A 19,983-nucleotide genomic window follows, 5' to 3' on the forward strand; every position below is an offset into this window, starting at 1 on the left:
TGCTGAGAGCAAATACAATGATCAACATTAAACGATGTAAAAGAATAAAAAATAATAATAATAACAGCTAAAAAAATGTTTGATACTATGCATATCTGAAAGTCATATATACTATATCGATCTGATTATATAGGGGCTTTGCAAAATGCTTGAATTGACAGAGTTTGAGCTGACATGTGGAGCAATAAAACATATAAATATGGCAATATCCAGTGAGCAACGTCTAAATTATTTTTTTAAGCGCTGTATACAGAGCTGCTCCAATGTACAAAAAAAGTGCACATTATTCTATAATGCCTCCAAAATATCTTATAGGCTTTATTCCCACTAAGGTCAACAAGCTGAGCATAGCCTTCTTCTGGACCAACACAACTAGATCATACAAGAATAGGTTGGATTTGATGGGCACTTGTCTTTTTGCAAACCCTGCTACCTAGCTATGTAAGTAGGTCACCTCCCTAAGGTACAAATTCAATTTGTAGAGCAGTAATTTGATTTACTTAATGAAGAAAATTAACACGTTTCTTGAATGAGATCTTTAATGTAAAATGATCTAAGCCCCTGTTTACTATATAATTCCAGGGCTGAACACTAATACCTGTGATTATTTTATGGAAACTTACGGAGATCACTGAGGTCAATTGTCATTTCCTTATATTGTAGTACTGCACAGCAAATAACTAACTTTCTAAATACTAAGAGAAAATAAACATGGTTTCAACTAAAGCATGTTCTTATAGACTGTCTTCTGACCACCTTCCATGTCTTCTGCAATGTTCAGCAGGAAAACATCAACCAATCAGAAGGGAGTTTTATGAAGATGTGTATTTAGAATAAAAATATAATTTACTGGGCTACGAGACACAATAAGAAACTCTAATTTTTATACTCCAGTACCAAAATCCCCACCCCTTCTGCGGATGTGTACAGCCTTGGCTGGCTAATCTCTGTCCATCTTGCTAAACTGGGGACCATCTTTGGCTGGAGTCGGCCACTGCTGAGAGGAACACTACTGTACTGTTCTGATGCACTGCAGCAAGGCTACAATATCCTGATATGTGAAAGCTCCTGACTGTTAGAAAATCTCTGAGGTCTGAGGGGTAAAGTGGGTGCTTTATGGGCACATATTTTGAATTTGTGTTGGGGTGCTGGCTGAACAGTGGTAGCGTTTCCCCAGAAGCCCTTGTGTCATACATGGTTAGCATGAGTACCACAAGCTTCTGATTGGCCAATGTGAGTGACCAATTAGAAGCCAGAAGCACTGCTAGAGGCCGCAATAATCAGAAAGAGAAGGCAGCCAGGACAGAGGAGGAAGAAGAGACAGATAATGTGACTGTGTGCGCTGAAGCTTATTATCACTAGTGGGCATGTTAGAGGGCATTACTACAGAAGGACATAGTTGTGGCATTTAACTACCAATAGGAATTTTAGTATATTACATTTCAATGTCAGTTAACCATAAACTCTAAGTAAAACGCACCCCCTACCCACTTCCTTTACACTGCCATTATTATTATTATTATTATATACGCATTCTAAACAATATTTACAAGAAAACATTCTTCAAATTCTTTTTTGTAAAAATGATAAAAAAGCAGAAAAGCAAACACTACAGTTCCCTATAGTAATCCTAGTGGGGTGTAGATGTTAGTAAGGCTTTTCACACTGTCCCACATCACAGACTGTTAAATAAACTTGAAAGCTTGGGATTGGATTCCAAGATGGTTAAATGGATAAGACCTTGATCGCAGGACAGAGAGCTGTAGTAAATGGAGGGCATTCACAGGAGGGAAAGGTTACCAGTGAAGTACCCCAGGGATCTGTACTTGGACCAGTGCTTTTTAATATCTGTATTAGTGACATTGTAAATGGTATTGAAGGGAAAGTATGCCTTTGTGCAGAGACACAATGATATGAGATAGGGTAGAAACACCAGCAGGGGAAAAAAATTATGTATGAACTAGATAGACTAGAGGAATGGTCAAGAGAGTGGCAACTACAGTTTAATGCCAAAAAATGCAAAATCAAGCACGGGTCTCAAAAATACAAAAGGTTAAATATAGTGCAACGCCATAATAATAGAAACTACTGAAGAGGAAAGGGATCTAGGAGTCACTACTTATGGTGACTTAAAGGCAGGTAAGCAATGTAACAAAGCAATGAGGAAGGTAAGTCAGATGCTTTGGGAGAGAAATCAGTAGCAGAAAGAAAGTAGTAATAATACCACTGTATAGGTCATTGGTACGGCCTCATCTATTCTAGAATACTGTGTTCAGTTCTGGACGCCATATCTCCAGAAGGATATAACTACATTAGAGACTGCACAAGGAAATGGTGCATGGCCTACAGCACAAAACTTACCCAGAAAGACTCAAAGGGGCATATTCAATTGTTGTTTTTCCGCGCCGCGGAAAAAACAATACCGTTAATAGGGTAATATGTAGCTGGATTTCAGCTCGCGGCTCAGGGAGCTACGAGCTGAAATCCAGCGAGAAAATGACCGTATTAACGTTTTTTCCACGCACGATTACCGTAATAACGGTAATCGTGCGCGGACCGCGAGATTTTCGGCGTTTCCGCCGAGAATTGAATATGCCCACTGACACTGGAGGGAAGTAGGTTCAGAGGAAGGTTGAGGAAAAACTATAGTTCACAGAAAGGGTAGTGTATAAGTGGAATAGCCTCCCATCAGATGTGGTAGAGTCTGATACAGTAGAGCAGTTTAAACATACGTGGGATAGACATAAAGATATCCTTGCAAAGAATTAAGGATCAAACAGGGTATAAGGTTACCATAGGTTAATAAAACAATGGGCAGACTAGATGGGCCAAGCGGTTCTTATCTCATACTTGCAAACTCTCGGAAACAAGTTTCCGGGAGAGGGGGCGTGTCATTTTGGTCCTGCCCCCCGTGAAAACGTAATTTACGTCGTGGGGGGCGGGGCCAAAATGACGCGATTGGCCTCATCCCGCCTCCTTCCGCCCTCCAAAATGGCGTCAATCACTGAGAATCGCGTCATTTGATGCGATTCTCGGTGAAATCCAGGATGCGGGAGAAATGCCAACGAGCCCGGGAGCCGGGGAGACTGAACCGAATTTCGGGAGTCTCCCGGACATTCCGGGAGAGTTGGCAAGTATGTCTTATCTGCCGTCAAATTCTATGTCTAGGAAGATACCTCAAATATAACAGCGCTTAACAAAACCTTTTCCAGGGTCAGTTCAAACCTGAACTATCTATCAGGGATTTAATATTACATGTATCCATAGCACAAACCCAGCTGACACTACAGATTAGTGCAGCAGGCGACAGGCACTGTGCTTCCTCCGAGCTGCTGCTAGAAGTGCTGGAACTGATGTCAGAATGTGTGTGGCTGGTTCTCATGGAACAGATAGTCTTATCCTGCTAGGGAAGGACACTGTGTATTACTGTCACTGACCTGCTGACGTGGGGAGAGTTAGACTCTAGTCTTTAGTGTCTGGCCGCACAGACAGACCTCACCTATACCTTACATGGCAGAGGGAAGATTTATTGGGACAATTGTAGACTTTATTTTGCTGCAATGGATAAACAGGAGGACAACAGGCTCAGGAAATCCTTTGGGGGCTATAAGTACAATATAACAGAACACAGATTACGGAGGGACTTTTTTTCTGTCGGTTTTATGCTGGGAAGGAGTTACACCTTATTTGCAGTTTTGGATGACCCGTTTGCCCTTGGACCACCGCAGAGATCCCTCCTCCCCCTATCCACCAACGCCTCAGCTGAGCTACTGGGAGGAAGCTGGAATCATAAAGAACCACAAGACAATGGAGGTGACCCCTCTTTATGTCCGTTTACAGAAAGGAAATGCTGCAGGGGAGCTATTTATAGGTATCAATGCTGAGATACAGCTTAAAGAGACACGATCATGAACATGTCTGTTATCAATACAGATACATTTAAAAGGAACAATTTTCATCATGTTTTAATGATTAGCCAACTTTCTATAATAGCACCTAGTTCTCATTGTATGAAAAATTCCATTGGTGACCTACTGGCAGCCCACCGTACCTACTTGCAGACCACCGAGTCTGCTGGCAACCCACCGAGCCCTGCTGGCAGCCCACCGTACCTACTTGCAGCCCACCAAGCCTGCTGGCAGCCCACTGAGCCTACTGGTAGTCCTTCAAGCCTACTGGCAGCCCACCACACCAGATGGCAGCCCACTGAGCCTGCTGGCAGTCCTTCAAGCCTACTGACAGCCCACCGCACCAGATGGCACCCCACTGAGCCTACTGGCATCCCACCGTGCCCTGCTGGCAGCCCACCGTGCCCGCTGGCAGCCCACACTGTCAATTTTTTACATTATTTACCCCATTTTGTCTAACACACCCGAGAGAATCATGCATTCCAGGTTACTGACCTGTACCCAAACCATCTACTTTACATTTCATAGTTTTTCATGCTGATAATATACAGGAACTGTAACATCAAAATTCTATATTTTTAACTAGGCTTAGCATAGAGGAACCTATATACTGGACAAAGTTATCACTGTGAGCAAACTCACTTCCATTCTTAGTCCTTAACGAACTTGATGTGACCCGGTCATATCACACAAACTCCGTGACACTAGACCACACCACCGAGCTATTGTACTGTAAGCGGATCATCCGTATAAATAAGATTGACAGGACAGTATTAGAAGGGGATTATGGGGAAGAGAACAGAAACAATAGCATCCCTACTAAATGGTGAGCTCCGCAAGCAGTCTTACTAGCACCATCATAAGTAATTAGATAGCATCATAGAACATGAATGACTTTATAAATTCATCCCATAATATTTACATTAGATAGAGGGAAATGAAACAAAGTTTAAGTGCATTTAAAAATGGGTTATGACAAACTTAAATTGTGCAGACACAAAGAATAATTTCCTTCATTATCCATCGAATGTTCTCTCTCCTGGGCTGCCCCTTGTAAGTTAATATATCTTCCAGGAAGCAGCTAAGGCTAAGGGTCTCTTCCTGTTATGTATTCAGCCAAACATAGACTGATCTACAGGCAGTCTCACTGCCATTCCCCTAAGTTAAGCACTATGCACGTGGAAATATATATTTAATAGCATAATATACAGTAAGTGAATGTGTCTATGCAGAAAATAGTGGGAAATGTATAATAAAGGATGTTTTCAGATGTGTTATATCAACAATCCAACTACAACACATGGAAACGGTTCTGAAACTAGAATTACCAGACGCACTCACAATTTTACTTGTATTTGGGTGCACTGCGCTTGTTCAAACGCTTGTTGTTCTATTTAATATGTTTACATTGGATGCACTTATACCTCCAATACTGGTAAACACACGAGTAACGCTGCTGCATTTCACATGTTTCTTTATCTGCATGTTTACCAACACTAGTAAGTACCTGGCCCTGAGTAGCTCTCTGCCCTACAACACTGTGATGGCCTCATGCTTCAGGAAGCTTGAGACAGACAATGGAGCCCTGTTCTAATGCAGCATTTTAAATACTATTTAGGCCTCATTAAAGGGCTTATGTCTGATAGGGAGAAAAGGCCTTCCTAGTTTTCGCTTCATTTAGGATAGCTCCCTATTTATCAAATCCCCCTGGAGCGGTGTTATCGCTGGCCATAGTTTTGGCCGGGGCTCTGGCGTAGGATACCCCATGCGGAGGCCTATTTAACAAGGACAAAAGCGGCACCTGGAACATTCCTTTCCACCTATTGAGAACAGGGGGTAAATGTATTAACCTCCGGATTGTTAAACTCTCGCGAGTTCGCCGTCTTCAACGCTTAAATTTAAAGCGGCGCTGCCTTGTAAAGGGGAGTTTCCATTTACAAGGCAGCGCCGCTTTAAATTTAAGCACTGAAGACGGCGAACTCACGGGAGTTCAACAATCCGGAGGTTAATACATTTACCCCCAGGATGGTGTACCCTGCAAACACCTCTCAGTGTGCCAGGAGCCCGTTCTCTAATGCTCTGCCATGCAAACACCTCTCCTAGTGTGCCAGGAGCCTGCTCCCCAATCCGTACCCTGCAAACACCTCTTATAGTGTGCCAGGAGCCCGTTCCCTAATGCTCTGCCATGCAAACACCTCTCAGTGTGCCAGGCGCCCGTTCCCCAATGCTCTGCCATGCAAACACCTCTCATAGTGTGCCAGGAGCCCGTTCTCTAATGCTCTGCCATGCAAACACCTCTCCTAGTGTGCCAGGAGCCTGCTCCCCAATCCGTACCCTGCAAACACCTCTTATAGTGTGCCAGGCGCCCGTTCCCTAATGCTCTGCCATGCAAACACCTTTCCTAGTGTGCCAGGAGCCCGCTCCCCAATCCATACCCTGAAAACACCTCCCAGTGTGCCAGGCGCCCGTTCCCTAATGCTCTGCCATGCAAACACCTCTCCTAGTGTGCCAGGAGCCCGCTCCCCAATGCGTACCCTGCAAACACCTCTCATAGTGTGCCAGGCGCCCATTCCCTAATGCTCTGCCATGCAGCGTGAACAGATAATACCTCCCAAACTTTCCACGCACAGGAGAAAGCTGTCTCAATCAGGATGGCAGGACAAAGCCCTCAGATCGGGACTGTCACGCCTTTGGGACAGTCAGGATGTATGTCACGGTTAGCTCAGTTCACATTAACAAAAAGTAAATGTCCGAATGTAATTGTTACAAGACAATTGCAACATTGTGATTTGTAACTTGTTGGTGAAGGGTTCTTTCCGCTGTCATGTGGGTGTTGTATCACTAACCTTTATTACTACCGTTCTGGTGCATTGCATTTTTTATTTTAAAAGTAACTAATTTGCCCGGCAAACCCTTCGGGAGACTTGGCGTCATACCGTAACACCACAAAAGCTGATCTGACACAATGTAATAAAGTGACAGCCGGTTCCATGCTTCTCTACTCTTGTCTACACTTCCATAGTGCAAAAAGAACCATCTAAAACAATTTATCAAAAAAATGTACAGATCCTACTTAAATAAGCCCAAAGTTTCACTGGTGCATAATGTCTCTGACTTGGTAGGTGATGGAATGTGTATAGCAATAGCCAGTAATCATGAAGCATTTCAGTGTCGCCTTAACGAAACACTTATAGAAACCAAGAGGAACACATCAGTCATTCCTAACCAAATTGCTGTGTCAGGTACAATACCAAACATCATTGGTGAAATGTCAATGCACAAATGGTTATTTCTGCTACATCTACATTTTTCTCTTAAAAACAGCAAATACCAAGATTTTTTTTGGCTATTACATATGGTGATTTTATTACCGTGATCCAAAAAGGACTAAACTGGCCCAAAATCTTTAACAATTAAAATCTCCCTTTTACCAGTCTGAACTAGAAATCTGACCCTTAAATGACAGCATGGCAATTTGGTCATAAGACAATTAATTTGAATGCAGTCTCTACATTGTGATCATTCATTGGCCAAATCGAAAGACCAAACTGCAGTAAGTGCATAAGTTCTACTAACCGTTCTCAGATCCACTGGTTGTTGACCCTAAAAGTCACCCAATATGCATTTTATTACAGTGAGAAAATCCATATGACTATGTCCTGTTTTCTTACAGAGTGTCCCTGGATACATTGAAAAATGAGTCAACTATTAGAATTGGATGTTTTGTTCAACCGAGTCAAAGTTACAGATCTCAAGGTCATCAACTGTTATTGTCCTGCTTCCTACAAACCAGTTTAAATTTAGAAAACAGCTATTAGTGAGCTTTAAGGAGATCCTGTATTCATCTTTACACCGCAAGGAATGTTAAAGAAATACATATTGGGGCTGATTAATTAAGGAGAGTAAAGTAAAAAAAAAAAAGGAGTAAGTTTTCTCCTGGACAAAACAAAAAAAGTTACAATACAAGGGGTGCACATTAGTTTATTATTTTGCACATAAGTTAAATACTGGCTGTTTTTTCATGTAGCACGCAAATACTTGACAGCTTTATTTTTACACTGAAATTTAAAGTTCAGCTAGGACATGCGGTACCCCAACTGTAAATATGTCCCCACTTTTTAAATTTAGCTCCCCCCTCCAATGCAACATGGTTTTGCCCAGGTGCAAAGGTACTCATTTTTTTGCTTTATTTTCATTAATGCCTCATTGTGTTCTTCTTATATGCCTCTAGACACGGGACATGGTCATTTATGGAGTGACATTTCTGATATAAAAATGTTCCACAGTGAAATGTAGAACAGTAGACATTAAGTGAAAACATGCTCAAAAAAAGAAGAAAATAATTATCTTAACATTTATAGACACTTCGATTATATCAGAGCAGTCTCACCTTACTTATAATAATATTTCTATATTTTTCTGTGCGGAAGTTCAACAATTAGTCTCTTTAGTATTAAGTGAAAAGATGCCTACAAATAAAGGTCAGGTCATAAAAAACCCTTTACTAATATGTTATGTGGATTGAAAGCGCCAATCTAGGTAACATATAGCAACAAACCTAATATTCCCTTTTAGCAGTCTAAGGCTAGTAGACTAATGAAAGCCATTATGTGACCAGTCACTATGGGTTACAGCACATTTTTACTCTTTATAACATGTTGTTAAATATGTGTTATGGTTTGTTTGTTTTTTAACACTTTAAAGCAGCAATCCCACATTTTCCTTCAAATAGCAAGTTAAGAAAATGGATCACAGTCACATGTGTCATGTGACTGTGGTTGCCATGGTAGTCCACGATACTGTGCAGAATTATAAAATTATTAATAGCAGCCTGAAGAAACAAACCAAGGGAAATGGTAAATACCAATATTCCTTTAGTAGCATGCTAGAGAGATTTATGATAATAAAGAACCTAATTTTTTCATAGGATTGCTGCTTTAACTAAACATTGTGTTTATAAGGAAGAATGACAAACTAATACAGGGCTGAGCAGAAACCTCAGCAGTCTGTGTGCCTAGTATCCAGGTTCTCCGAGAAGCTCCATAGCCTATAACACACAGCATATCTTTTCTACTAGGATCTGCCTGCCTGGCAGACATCCAGTAAATATTGATATATACACTTGTCCAACAAGTTTGGGAAATAGCAAAAAAGATAAAACAACTATTGCACTTTTACACTGTCTCTAACACTGCAGAACAATTAAAGACCTAGGGGTAGATTTATCAAACCTTCTAAGAAAGAAAAGTGGAGGTGTTGTCAATAGCAACCAATCAGATACTAGCTATCATTTTCTAGAATGTACCAGATAAATGAAAGCTGGAATCTGATTGGTTGCTATGGGCAACAACTCCACTTTTCCTTCTTAGAAGGTTTGATAATTCAACCTTTAACGTACAGTAAGTTCAGGACCGTTTTATATGAAACAAATGATAGCTTAAACCCATCTTACCATATAAAATCTCTGCAGTGCGAACAATACGTTGGTTGTCTAAGATAGGTCGCCATAAACTTGTGTCCATTCACTTGATGAACCCTACGTCGCACGGCTCCCTGACGCTTCCTGGGACCCACTCTCTCCCTGAATACTCGTTCTTCATTTTCTTTAGGAGCTGCAAGAAAACAAATATGTATTTAAATCAGACTACAAATCAGCAAAGTATCAAAATCCTCCTTCAATAACTTAAAGACTCAAACAATGACTAAACCCCAAAACTGGAGTTTTCATATACAAATAATGGAGTTAAAATTAATTTTTTGAGTGTTGAACTGACTTTCCACAGTATCCTTGTTTAAAAGTACAGTATTACCTCCCAACTCCATTAAAGACAGCTGCACAGATAGAAACGCGTGGCACACTCTGGGGGTGTGGTCTAACCCCACTCTATCCTTGTCCCAGCACTCCACGGTGATGTGGCCACGTCCCAGTTTGTACGTTTCCCACCAGCACACACATTACGCCCCAATTAAAAAAAAAATTGTATAACTTCAGCTTTTGGACCTGATGGGATAGAATACAGGTCCAAAAGCAGAGACTTCTCATCATTGTCGTTGAATGTATGAACCACACAAGCCACACTCTGCATTTCTGCAGAGCAAGTCTGCCTGGCTGTCATTCATTGTCTGCCTGTTTAGCTAAGCACAACTTGCTGCAAAGGAGTTAAAGAGAGCATGATGGACATATTTAATTTGGTATACAGACATCAGTTGTTTATTATTCAGCTCAGTAATACACAGCATTTCATTTGTATTAATGTCAGTTAATAGTTTTACTTGCTCTTTAAGTCAGAGCTTCTCATTTTACAACTAAGTAGAAACAATAGTTCACTCCTAAAACACTGATCCAAGAGTGACAACGTCAATCCACAAACAAACATTGTCTGGATATAGTAACTGCTGTCATCAGGCAAAATCTCATTGCTGTGTCATGTGGAGGTAAAAATAAGATTCCTAATTGGTACACAATATAATCACCTACACTGACACTTGCGATCATTGAAGCAATGGACATTACATTAATGTTACAGCAATATAAGTAATCTATTAATGTTTGCTACAATTCAGCCAGTGCCTATATTCTGAGTCATAATGATGTTACTAAGAACAGAGAGACACAGGGACTTATAATAACCAGACACGGCCCCTGCCCACTGTGATACCTAAATCACATCTGTGTTCTATTATCTATTTAACTGGTGCTGGTGTAAAGCCACCCATACACAGGGGCTATTTATCACTGGGAGGTAACCAGGCTTATCCCATGACATCAATGGGTTACCGCAGTTACCTCTTTTCTATCTCGGCGAAATATGAGGCCTATTTAAGTAGGATTAATGCAGTAAATGTATTGACGGAATCCTCTTATCGCAGGATGAAAGTATCGTAGATATCTGTGGATTCTTTTTTTTTTTTAAACAAGTGTTTATTAACGGTCAAAAAAGAATTAACAGTGCAAAAGGATACATGTTATATCAACCAAAATATATTCAGTACATTGAATAGTGAAGTAGAAATCTCCGTGCTTCAGAGATAAAATAGCACAAACTCTGTGAAATAAAAACCGGCATTTTTATATTTAAAAGAGAAGGAAGAAAAGAAAAGGAGAAGGATGAGAAAGAGGAAGATAAAAGAGAAGATGAGAGGTGGAGGGGGAGAAGGGGAGGAGCGTGGGAGATCGCTCTTGAGCCAGAGGCAATGAGATGGGAGGGGAAAGGGTTACGTATGGGTAGGGGGAGCAGTATTGGAAGTGAGACATCCAGGGGTCCCAGACCTTGTTAAAAGATTTGGCTGTGTTTCGAATAATGCTAGTCATGTATTCCATCTTATACGTATGCCAGATCCTATTAGTTACAGCGGAGATGAAGGGGGGGGGGGGCAGCCTGCTTCCAATCTATGGCGATTTGACATGTGGCTGCTGAAATAATGTGATGAGCAAGTTTATTTTGATGTCTAGTGGCCGAGGAGAACCCAAGGGGTAGAAGGAAAAATTTAGGGTCAAAGGGTATGGGGGTTTGAATTAACATTTCTATCAAAGCTTTAATTTCGCACCAGAAGGGAATCAGTTTCGGGCAGTCCCACCATATATGTAAGAAAGAGCCCGCGCCAGAGCATAGACGCCAACATCTGTCAGAGGAATCAGGCAGTATCTTTTGTAGTCGAGTAGGTACATAGTACCACCGGTAGAGAAGTTTGTAAACATTTTCCTTTATTCGGACGCAGATTGAGCTGGAGGCAGCATTGTCCCGAATTTCCGACCACTCCTCATCATCAAGAGGAGAGCCCAGGTCATGTTCCCATGACGTCTCATGGGAGTCTCGAGGAGGAGTAGAGGGAGCAATTAGTTCAGAGTAGATAGTAGAAATAAGACCTGACGTCGATGCCTGGCGCAGACACAGTGTTTCAATTGTTGTGAGATGTCGAGAAGTAAGACGTGGTTTGGAGAGGGAGTGAAAATTGCGAATTTGCAGGAATTGATAAAATATCCGTGTGGGCAGGCCAATTTTAGTTTGAATATCCGTGAATTGGGAAAAAGTTATATCGCGGGTTATGTCATTTAGGAAACATATCCCTCGGGAATGCCACGGGAGGAATGCGGAATGGTGTAGGCCAGGAGGGAAATCAGGGTTATTAAAGAGGGGGATAATTGGTGATGGCTGCGGAGAGAGACCATAGAGATTGATGGATGAGTCCCATATAGCCAGAGAGTGGGAGATTAAGGGATGGGACAAAAGCTTTTTTGGCCCTTGGAATCCACATAAGGGAGGCAGGAGTAAGCATCCCCAGACTTTCCGCCTCTATTGTCACCCAGACCCTAGCAAAAACAGGACCGTTCCATAGGACACATTGAGCGTTTTGGGCCGATAGGTAGTATTTTTTAAAATTAGGTATACCTAGACCACCACCCCGTAAGGATCTCTGTAGGACCCCGAGTCGTACTCGTGGGCGTGTACCTGCCCAAATAAATTTAGAAGACTCAAATTGGAGGAATTTAAATACATAGGGGGAAATTCGGATAGGTAAGGTTTGAAATAGGTATAACAGTCTGGGAAGAATATTCATTTTAACAGAGTTTATACGACCTATCCAGGAGATAAGTTGGAGGGACCAGGAGTTGAAATCTTTCTTAACTTGGGAAAGGGTGTGGGGGAAATTAGCTTGGAATAGATGGGAGAGATTTTTGGTAAGGAAGACCCCCAAGTATTTTATTTTATGGCGATGCCAAGTGAATGGGAATGTTTGATCTAGGACCGCTTTATCTGTTTTAGAGATATAGAAGTCCAAAGTTTCAGTTGATATCTGTGGATTCTTATGTAGCCTCCAGCCTCGGGTTGGGTACGGTTTTTCGATAATGAAAAATCTGACAGCGAGGAGACCTACAAATAAAAAAAACGAATTTTGTAAAAACCGTTTTCACTATAAACAGACTTACCCGAAAACCGACACTGCACATAGGCAATGTACAGTAAGGGGGCGTGTGCACATAGGCAATGTACAGTAAGGGGGCGTGTGCACATAGGCAATGTACAGTAAGGGGGCGTGTGCACATAGGCAATGTACAGTAAGGGGGCGTGTGCACATAGGCAATGTACAGTAAGGGGGCGTGCTTAGGCCGAGCACAGGCACATTCGTTCAATTCAAGCTTAGGGCATCTCTCATGTAAGTGATCTTTATCCCTTGCACCAGCAGGTGTAAGTGTCGAAATTAGAAGCAACTGTAAATATGCATTTTATGTACAGTAGACATTAATAACATCCTGAAATATAGTTAATGTAAAAAAATATATTTTTTGTTTTTAAATGTATTTTTATTAATGATTATAGTGGTAACAGGTGTTAATGTATTTAATATTTTTTTTTAAGTGTTCAGATTTTATATATGATTCTGAATTTATATTGCCCATACGTACTGTACGTATCCTGCATTGTGTGGTGTCTGTCTGCATACAGCAAGTACCGTATAACCAGAGCCTACTTATACCCGTATTCTAATGAAAACGTTTTCATATCCGCTTTTACTTGAACACAGACGTACAATATCGGTCAGTTTTTAAAACCGCAAATTGCGTTCATTGACGACTCAGGCCCTGTGTAACATCATCTTGTTTCTTTTTCCATTATAGGAGATTTAACAAGGAGTTTGGGGATTTTGGTCTGCAAGTTATAATCACTCACCCATCGCTGATTGGTGGATGCATATATGTAAAACTATCAGTAGTATATTAGAATGGAAGATACTTGATTTCGGTGGGAGATTATCTCATACTTGCCCACTCTCCTGAAATGTCTGGGAGACTCCCAAATTCTGGGTAGGTCTCCCAGGCGAGCAGGCAATTCTCCCGCATCTTGCCCACTTCCTAGCGAAGTGGGATGGGAGCCTCACTGACTCGATTTGCTGTGAATGACGTCATTTTGGTCCTGCTCCCCTGCAGCAAAATTATACGAAGATTTTTTTTTTTTCCATAGCTCTTGCACATTCTCAGCTCTGGTGGAGTTCCCCTTTAAGAACAGCTGGAAAGTCTATGTACTGCAGAGTCTGTCCTGACAGTACAAGGACATATGCACATGTTCTCACAGCTATTGTAAGATAAACAATCCTTGTGTAAGACAACATCCCACTGTGTCGGAGTTCCCCTTTAAGAACAGCTGGAAAGTCTCCGCCCGGACAGTACAAGTACATATACAAGGGCAGGTCGCCTGAGGGCACATTGTGCTGCATGCGGTTCTGCGTGTCTGGGTATATCGATCATTTACAACAATAATCAGCGGGGCAGGAAAACCGATAGCTGTGAAGTAGATCCCAAGGTCAGTCAATCCCTTTAATGATGTGAACGTCAGCCCAACACATCACTCTCTTACTCTCCATCTACTGGATGTCACTGGAACAAAATCCGAGAAGTAAAATATAAAGTCATTTGACAGGGTCATTAACTTTGGGCAAGAATCCCTGCTTCAAGCTCGAACAATCTTGGCAAACTAAAAGCATTCGTTTTAGCAGACATTGCAAACATTGTTTTTTTTTGGGCTGACAATAAATACCACAGATAAGTACTTTGCTGACATTAAAAGTCAAATCAGAACAGAACCGTGTTGGGAGGGATCTTACTAATAATATTAAGTCATTCAACTTTGACACAGTGTCTGAGACATGATCATCATAGACCAGAAAGCATTGGACTTACTGATAATAACAATGACTCATGTTAGCTACTGTCTGCAATCAAAAATGAAAAATAAACTGAAAAAAATAAAAAAAACAGTTATTTTAAAATCTCATATAGAATCCAATCTCATCCTTTACCAACAGGAAGATTCCTAGAGGCTGTCACTGAGAGCAGCTGTCACTGTCTTGTAGATCATTTATCTGCACCTAACATATGCATTTACATTTGACGGACCTGTGTGCACTGTTTGGTGAATGCAGCATTAAAGGCTCATCACGGAGGAATGCGCCAACAGTACACACGAGTTCACGGTGAATGCTGAGCATTCCATGAATGTGGCATGTACTATTGTCTTGCATTCACGATCCATCCAGCGTTCAATCTAAACGCTTGTGTAGATTGTGGACATAGAGTTCAATGACTAAATGTTGTTAAACAAATGTTTTTATGGAAATAACAAAAGAAAAAGAGGTATATGAAGAATATGACCGGCTATATTAGCGAGCAAGCACAGAATTCATTTTTGTCTCATCACTGATTTGGAATTGTGTACGACGTCCACTGTGTTACTATAGAGGCCTTGCACAGCAGTCAGGTCTGGCTTGATGATATTTCCATCCCGTCAGTCACTCTATGTGCCTGGATTAGGTAACCTACACTATAGACACCACTATCAGCTAATTAGCAGTAATGTGCTCCCCTGTTTGCAGCTCAGAGAAAAAGTGGGAGACCATTATGTTGGGGTGGGGAGTAATACAGTAACACAGGGCCCCCGGGCAATGCAGTGTACCGGGCCCCTAAAAAAAAAAAATTATATAATATATATATATATATATATATATATATATATATATATATATATATATATATATATATATGGGCCCCCTTAACTTACCTTAAGTCCGATCCTCTTCTTTTTTCCGCGCAGCTGAGTCTCTTCTGCCCTCTTCCGTGCTGTGGTTGCAGTGAATGCTGGGCGTGACATCACGCCCAGCATTCACTGCGAGCACAGCATGGAAGAGGGGACCAGGGAGGGAGCCGGATCACTGCTGATGTGACCGCAAGGTAAGTATTTTTAAAGAAAATATATATATATTTTTTCTTTTTTTAGGATTCGGACAGGACCCCCTTGCCTGCAGGGCCCCCGGGCACCTGCCCATCGTGCCCAATGGAAGAGACGGCCCTGCAGTAACATTTATACATTATATGCAGTTTATTATATTTTTGTCTTCCAAATACTTTTACCCCTGTTCAGACTTGCTGGAATTCCCAGATAGATTGTTAAGGTATGCAGCTGACCCTATCACACGGTCTCTATGCATTGGAATGCCAGATTGTTAGAGGAATATGGTCATTAACAGAGTATCCTTGGTTCTGTTTGATGCAGTCACAGTGAACCTGCTATTATGACAACACTGAAAACTTGATACTATGTTTAGATTAAAAATATCTCTACCTCTAAACATGGAATATGTATTAAACAGTCTTTACCAGTTAAGTGGTGCAGATTCTAGTGACAAATAGCTGGTTGCTAACAAGTTGTGAAGCGATGACACCATGATTTATTTTCGGACTCATTTTATGGTTAAATGAAAGTGCACAGGAATTACTTAATAAAAATGTCTTTAATCCACTCTTGCATGGCATATTAAAAAGAGACCAGCAGAGGGCATCCAAGCACGAGAAAAGACTAATGTTACAAGCACAGGGAAGAATAGATTGCAGATACTAGAATTTAAAGGGCCGCTAATCCCCAAAATTAAAATTTTCACATATGAACCGTGAAGGTAAAATACATTGTTCAATGTTAATCTGACTTTCCGCTGCAACTCTGTTAAAAACCAAAGTATCACCTCCCTACACAGCTACAGACAACAGACGCTCATCAGATATACTTGTGCAATCCAACCATGAATTGTAACAATCAGTAGCATTAGTTATATTCTACAATACATGCCCCATTACCGCACAGTAGTAGGGCGCACCTTCATGTTACATTTCTTATCATACAAGTGGTTTTCATGCTTAGCACACAGCTATTCTCTGAAATTGCATTCACACTCATGTATAGTTATTTTTAATACCAAAATGTGTGCTACACTAAATGAAAGCAAAGGAACTTGGTGGCACTCAGCCACTGGGGCTGGTTGGGTTGGAGGGCAGGGCTGGTCCTTTAGTGGGCTACTTTGGCATGGATCACTGTGCTACCTTTTCCTTTTAAAATGTTCCTAATAGGCTGCTGAGCCAAGTCCCACCTACCACCACCCCCACCTAAAATTTGCCAGCCAGCTCCCACTCACCAATAAGCCACACAATAACATGCATAATGCTTAAAACAACATATTTAATGCAATGTTTTAGGTCATTCCTGCCCTTTCTTGAGCGCATAACATTATCAAACAGCAGATATTATCATCATCATATATTTGCAAGGTGACAAAGGGCTCTGCAGCGACGTACAGTAGGGCGAATAGGACATACAAGGTAAAAAAATAAAAATTAAAACAAAGGGCATAGAGGCACCTGCTCATTAGATAGCTTACATTCTAACTGGAAGTGGGCACAGGTGAAACAAGAGAAGCGAGTGTGGCTTAGGGTGAAGATTGGGACTGTTGTGAGGATGCATTAGTGTGAGTAGTATTGGTGGAAGTAGGGTAAGCTCTAATAAAGAGATGGGTTTTCAGGGAGCATTTAATGTGGGAGAGTCTGATTAGCTGTGGTAGGGAATCCCATTAGTGTGGAGCAGCACGGGAGAAGTCTTCTAGACGGGAGTGAAAGGTGTTTACTGGAAGCGAGGAAAGGCGCAGGTCAGAGGTAGATCATGGTCGGGAGGGGAAGTATTATAAGATGAGATTTAAGATATATGAAGAGGTGGTGTTGTGGAGGGATTCGTATGTAAGGATGAGTAATTTGAATTGGATTCTAGATGACACAGGAAGCCAGTGTAGGGTCTTATAAAGTGGTGTGACTACTGGCTATCTCTGGTTACAATGTATAATTACTTTACTTTTGTCTGCAGTTTATGAGTTTGTAGAAGCACTTAATAACATGGGCTGAGATTGTTACAGTGGTAAATCACAGAGAACTGGACTGCCTCCTCATTCATGGAGGGGGATAGGGGCCCTGGAAAGAAAATTGGGCCCATTTTAAAGTAAGCCAAACTGCAAAACTGTTCTTTGCTTAATTGTGCTTAGTTTTACGTCATTTCTCTGTACAGGCGAAGCCCACACATACAATTTTCAAGCTCAAAAAATAAAAAAACATGTGTACATAGTGAAAAAAAACAGGTATCTCATAACTTTACTATGTCTACGTTATTCTTTTTTGAGATTTAAAATTGTGTATGTTTAATACACTATATTGCCATTTTGAGTATGTTGTAATTTACTGGATGTAGATGATTGATTCACCTTTTTTTTTATATGTAATAGTGTCTAGCGCCATTACTAATCTCTTTTTTGGATTGTTCCTTAGTTTTTTCACCAAGACCCAGTTATCAAAAACCACACAAGCTCACCCCCAGTGCATCACTGCAGGTAAGCCTTGGGTGTATATTCACTAAACTGCGGTTTTGAAAAAGTGGAGATGTTGCCTATAGCAACCAATCAGATTTCAGTTATCGTTTGTTTAGTACATTCTTCAAAATGACAGCTAGAATCTCATTGGTTGCTATAGGTAATATCTCCACTTTTTCAAACCCACAGTTTAGTAAATATACCTCTTGAACTGTTGGGGAAAAGAAAACACTTTCAGTGCAGTATTTGGTTGATGGGCTGCCAGCTTGGCTTAGATAGGGTGGTACTGATGGAAGATCTGAAAAAAAGCTTACAAATATGTTAATATTTAATATAAAGTGCTTTGAATGCTCTTGAGAGCGCATGTTTTGTCTGCGTACCAATATTTACATAAGAGTATTTTATTCTCTGAAGCTTTTAAATTGCAGGATTGCAGTGTGACATGGAACACATACTGTTCACAGCTAAGAACCAGCTACACAGGAGACACAGCAGATTAGAATGTTTCTTGGTTATCTTAGAGAACTGAAGCAAATTGCTGTTTAGTTTGACTTCAGTGCCTTTCGTCAAACAGAAATCGCAGTTAAAGGAAAACTGGGTCTTTTTACAATGACTTCTATTTACACAGAATTGGACTCCTAATTTGACTAATATGAATTTCGATGAGTAACAATCATAGCTTCCCAGGAATAAGAACATTTGGACTCAGATCTGAATATTGATATTCTGATTCATATCACATGTGGCTCAGACAAGGGAAAATGTGAATGTGTAGAACACACAGAGGTCCCTACAAAGCTGGATCTATTTGGCCTATGCTGGGCTGGAAAGTATTTTGCGGACTTACCCAAAGAGCACTAAAAATGTGTAGAGGTCACAATGCCCATATTGTTGTTAATGTGTATAGGACCAGTTTATTACACAACACTTTCCTGACAATATGGAATCATTGACATCAGTCCTTGTCTCGCTGAAGCTTAGGGGGAAATTCAATTAGCCCCGTAGCGTCTCTGGAATGTCCGTGAAACACTTCTCGGCGGAGATTTGACAGAAATCTCTGCTCATCTTCCCCTTCACACTCCAAAGAGGTGCGAGAAAAAAAAACAAGCAGAGATTTGTACTGTAATTGCCAGACATGTGTGCAGCGTGATCTCCGCCGCGCCACATCGCCAGCAGTCGAGTTCCCCTCTTACCGTCTAAATTCCCTAGCGCACAAACACACTCGGGCCCAATTTTTGTCTGGGCCCATTAACCTACCAGTATGTTTTTGGACTGTGGGAGGAAAGCCACATAAACACACAGCTCCCAATATGTCTGTCTCCAGCTATAGGATAGGGGGCGTGGTCATACAGAGGGCTGCTTAGCGCTAGACTGCCCATTAGAGATCTCCCTTCCCCCAAAATTCCCAACCGCGGGACAAACATGTACCTGGGCGGGTTTTCACTGTGTTTGCATGGGTTTCCTCCAGGTGCTCCAGTTTCCTCCCACACTCCAAAAACATACTAGTAGGTTAACTGGCTGCTAACAAATTGACTCTAGTCTGTCTGTCTGTCTGTCTCTGTGTGTATGTGTGTTAGGGAATTTAGACTGTAAGCCCCAATGGAGCAGGGACTGATGTGAGTGAGTTCTCTGTACAGCGCTGCGGAATCAGTGGCGCTATATAAATAAATGGTGATGATGATGATTATGACAGAGTTCTAAAATCGGGACTGTCCTGCTGAAGTCGGGACAATTGAGAAATATGCAAACAATGGTTGGAGTGGGCTGTTATACAGCTGAATGCCATATTCCATTCACTTACATTTTCCATACCACCATTTATAAAGTTCCACTTCGACACAGATACATATAAACTCCACCCAGATAGTACCCTGGTCAGAATCGAACCCATGGCCCCATG

At 41.3% G+C, this 19,983-nt stretch overlaps 1 protein-coding gene across 1 annotated transcript in view; it reads right to left on the bottom strand.

Annotated features, from left to right (window-relative positions):
* Positions 1–19,983, bottom strand: part of PRKCE (protein kinase C epsilon) — a 278,286-nt gene that overhangs the window by 123,403 nt on the left and 134,900 nt on the right. The window contains exon 3 of the mRNA XM_075204126.1: positions 9,361–9,520. Within this exon, the coding sequence (XP_075060227.1) occupies positions 9,361–9,520 (160 nt within the window). The remainder of the gene's footprint in view (positions 1–9,360; positions 9,521–19,983) is intronic.

The sequence above is a fragment of the Mixophyes fleayi genome, chromosome 3 (genome assembly GCF_038048845.1).
Source record: "Mixophyes fleayi isolate aMixFle1 chromosome 3, aMixFle1.hap1, whole genome shotgun sequence".
Taxonomy (NCBI): Eukaryota; Metazoa; Chordata; class Amphibia; order Anura; family Limnodynastidae; genus Mixophyes; species Mixophyes fleayi.